We start from the raw sequence: 4,133 nt of genomic DNA, 5'->3' as shown, positions 1-4,133 counted from the left end.
GGTCGCGCGCTCCAGGGCGGGGAGCCACCAGAGGGGGGGTGGCGACAGGGGCTCCCGAGGCCTCCTTTGGCCGCGGCGACCGCCCGAGTCTCCCTCCTAACCCCAGGCACGGCACTGCCTGTCACCCCTTTCCGCTTCCGGGCCCACCTGACCCGCCATATTAGTTCCGACTCCGCCCCTCCGTCTCATTGGCCCGTATCCAGGCCGACTCGCGGCTCATTGGTCCAGCTCTCGAACCCAAGTCATCCAGGCTCAGCCTCGGGCCTTCTTCGCCCAACGTTAGGGCCGCCTTCTCTAGGCTCCACCCTCATTCCCACCCTCCTAAGCCACGCCCCTAACCCATACAACGCTCCTAGGCCTAGTTGGGCCCGCCTTTCCAGCTGGTAGGCCGCACCTACCCTGCATTGCCCCGCCCCTTTGCGCTAGGCTCCGCCCATTTCACCCACTGCGCCCCCTGTCTCCCGTTCGTGCGGGACCTGAGCTCCCTCTAGACTTCAGACCCCACCCACACACCCAACTCGGGAGTCCTACTAGGCCCGGTCCCTTTCTTAAGCCCCGCCCAAGCCTTTCTAGGTCCCGCCCACAGTCCTAGCCCCTAGCATCCCTTCTCCCCAAGGCTCCACCCCAACCACCCGAGCCTGGTCCTCGCAGGCTCCACCCCCGCACCTCAAGCCTTGCTCCCTGTCACTGTCGCGCCTGTGTGTTTACCTAGCCCTTAGGTGAGTCGTGCGCGGTGGCGGTTTCGGTCTGAGCCGCCCGCCTCTTCTCTCGGTGTGTTCTTCAAGCCCCGACAGCACGGGGGAACCCCAGACCAAAGGCGGCGGGGTCCCCAGCCCGGATCCCGCCTCGCTGCTGCTGCCCGCGTCCCCCGCCCATACCCCAGACGGCAACGCGGTTGTCCCAGGACGCGACGACATGCCCGAGCTGGTGGTGACGGCGCTGCTGGCGCCGTCGCGCCTCACTCTGAAGCTGCTTCGTGCCTTCATGTGGAGCCTCGTGTTCTCGGCGGCGCTGGTGGCCGCAGCTGTCTATGGCTGCATCGCCCTCACGCACGTGCTGTGCCGGCCCCGACGCGGCTGCTGCGGGCGCCCCCGGCGTACCCCACCCGCCTGCTTGAGCGACCCCACGCTGGGCGAGCACTGCTTCCTGACTCTCAGGGTGAGCATGCGGGGGCGCCACCGGGCTTTCGAGGATCAAAGAGCCTGTGTGGGGCCGGTGCGGGGGTGGCAAACGGTTGAATACAAGTCTGGGTGCGCACGTGGCCTGGGGGAAGAGGGGTATTCAAGCCCGGGGAAGAGGAGATTCCCAAGTCTCAGACTGTGCCTTCCCCCAGAGTTCGGGCCTGCGTCTGCACTATGTCTCCGCTGGACGGGGCAACGGGCCCCTCATGCTGTTTCTGCATGGCTTCCCGGAGAACTGGTATGTCTGAGGCCCAGAGGCCAGGGACCCACAGGGCTACGGGGGAGGTGAAGCCCGGACCACCAGGGCACCAAGGAGGCAGGGACAAGGGCTGGGCAGACTGGGCGTGCAAAGTATATAGGGTCTAGATAGGGCGCTCGGGGACAGGGGTCTACATGAAGACAGATGGGGACAGGAGGCCCTGAAGGGATGGGATGAAGAAGTATCCATGTTGAGGCTGCCCTGGATCCAGGGTGCAGCCCACCTGCTGCGGTTCCCTTCTGGGAAGTTCAGGGCAGGAAGGTGGGGTGGCTCAGGGCCCCTGCTGGGTGTCGGGCAGAGGTGTATTCTGGGGACCCTGACTCAACCTCCCTCCCTGGACCACCTGACAGGTTCTCCTGGCGCTACCAGCTCCGGGAGTTCCAGAGCCGCTTCCATGTGGTGGCTGTGGACCTGCGGGGATACGGCTCCTCTGATGCACCAAGGGATGTGGACTGTTACACCATCGACCTGCTGATGGCAGACATCCAGGATGTCATTCTGGGCCTGGGTGGGGATGTGCCCCCATCCCAGCCCTGGTGTCCATCACCCCTGCCTCACCTCTACCTGGCATCTCACTTACACTAGTTCCTCTCACCCCACCCAGGTTACTCCAAGTGCATCCTTGTGGCCCATGACTGGGGTGCACTCCTAGCCTGGAATTTCTCCATCTACTACCCATCCCTGGTGGAGCGGATGGCAGTGGTCAGCGCTGCCCCCATGTCGGTGTACCAAGGTGTGTAGGGGAGTCCGGGATGCTGGGATGTGCCTGTGTGAAGGGGTGTGTGTCTGTGCCGGCACTTCTCTGTCCAGTCAACACTCCAGGGGCTGGGGACACAGTGGGGAACCTGGGTCTCTTCCCCCGTGGTGCTCCCAATCTACAATCAGTGACAATACAGTGCTTACATTTTTGTGAGCACTTACGGGTTACAATTGCTTTGACAAGGAGCCTACATAGAGTAACCTACGCAAGCATCCTGAGCTATGAAAGTGTTTCCAGATGGGGAAGCAGAGGGGAGAGAGGTTAATTTGCTTTCTTCTGGTAGGGAAGACATAGATAGCTAAGCAACTACAATAGCATGAGATGCCATCTCTGGCTACCCACTGTCCATCACATCACCTGATTTGAATTCCCAGAGTTGTAGTCATAGCTGAATGATCTTTCTCTTTCTTTCTTTTTTCTTTTTTTTTTTTTTTTTTGGTGGTGGTGTTTCTTTTCTGTCTCTGTCTCCGGCTTCCTGAGGGCAAGGGAGTTTTGTCTGTTCCATTCACTGCTGTGTCTCCAGAGTCTAGAACAGGGCCTGGTACACAGTAGGTGCTCAATAAGTGTTTGCTGAATGAAGCAGGGGAAATGCATCCAGGCCTGGGTGGGGGAAGCACACCAGTGGCTGTGGGGGCTCCCGGCAGCTGTGGAGGAAAGTGCCCCCATCCTGTGGGTACAGTGACCACTTGTCAGAGAGGCAAGCTGGTGCCTGGGCCAAGAGGAGCGTCGAGTGTCCTCACAGGCTCAGGCCGGTAGCAGTGGCATTCCTGAGTGTTGGCATATCTGTGTGCATGACCTGGGTGTGGGTAGAGTGCAGAGGTGTGGGGCCACCCGAGAGCCAGGCCTCATGCCTGCCTTCCCCTCCCCCCAGACTACTCTTTGCACCACATGGGCCAGTTCTTCCGTTCCAACTACATGTTCCTGTTCCAGCTTCCCTGGCTGCCCGAGAAGTTGCTGTCCATGTCTGACTTCCAGGTGCAGTATGGTGAAGGCCCAGGGCTGGGTGGAGGGTCGTGGGTGGGACTGAAGGCAGCATCCTGCTGTGTGCCCAGATCCTGAAGACCACCCTCACCCACCACAAGAGGGGCATCCCACACTTGACCCCCAACGAGCTCGAGGCCTTCCTTTATGGCTTCTCACAGCCTGGTGGCCTCACTGGGCCCCTCAACTACTACCGAAACCTCTTCAGGTAAGGCCAGACCCAGGGCAGAAGCTCAGGAGAGTTCTGGGGGTGCGGGTGGGGGCAGCCGTCCTTCTGCCTGTCTGTCTGTCTTGATCACAGGACCTTTCCCCTGGAGCCCCAGGAGCTGGCCACACCCACCCTGCTGCTGTGGGGGGAGAAGGACCCCTATTTTGAGCAGGGGCTGGTGGGGGCCATCAGCAGCCGTTTTGTGCCAGGCCGGCTGGAAGCCCACATCCTGCCAGGCGTGGGGCACTGGATCCCCCAGAGCAACCCTGAGGAAATGCACCAGTATATGTGGGCCTTCTTGCAAGACCTGCTGGACTAGTGGCGCTCGCTCACTGACTTGCATGCACCCGGGCATTCTCACAATGTATTTACATGGGTGAACATCTGATGCACACAGGTGTGGAACTCCTAGATTGCACACAAGTGCGTCTGTGGGTGCCCTCAGGCACGCCATCCCCATATGCTCACACACAGTCATGAGTGTATGCATGTGTGAGCAAGCACTTTGACCCCAGGAACCAAGTATGCCTCTCTGTGGAGCTGCATGCTGAGTGTCCTATCTCTCCCCTCCATGAGGCCCCGCTCTTCTCGCCAAGGGCAGTGCCCAGAGTTGCGTAGACCATGAACTCTGACCTGGCTTCCACCTCCAGTCTGAGTCTTCAGCTAAATACCGCTCTGTCCAATATAGTACTGGTAGCCATGACTGGTTATGTCAATTTAAATGCCAATTAATTAAAATTAAAT

The 4,133-nt window shown here is 60.1% G+C and overlaps 1 protein-coding gene across 1 annotated transcript; it reads left to right on the top strand.

Annotated features, from left to right (window-relative positions):
• EPHX3 (epoxide hydrolase 3) lies at positions 1-4,133 on the top strand. Its single transcript, XM_081230692.1, has 7 exons — positions 1-1,158; positions 1,334-1,419; positions 1,791-1,948; positions 2,045-2,173; positions 3,072-3,175; positions 3,253-3,389; positions 3,483-4,133. Exons 1-7 carry the CDS (start codon positions 916-918, stop codon positions 3,706-3,708), a joined length of 1,083 nt encoding a protein of 360 aa, XP_081086818.1. The 5' UTR covers positions 1-915; the 3' UTR covers positions 3,709-4,133.

This window comes from Mesoplodon bidens, assembly GCF_964165515.1.
Source record: "Mesoplodon bidens genome assembly, chromosome: 4".
NCBI lineage: Eukaryota > Metazoa > Chordata > Mammalia > Artiodactyla > Ziphiidae > Mesoplodon > Mesoplodon bidens.
This window is presented reverse-complemented; position numbering and strand designations above follow the sequence as displayed.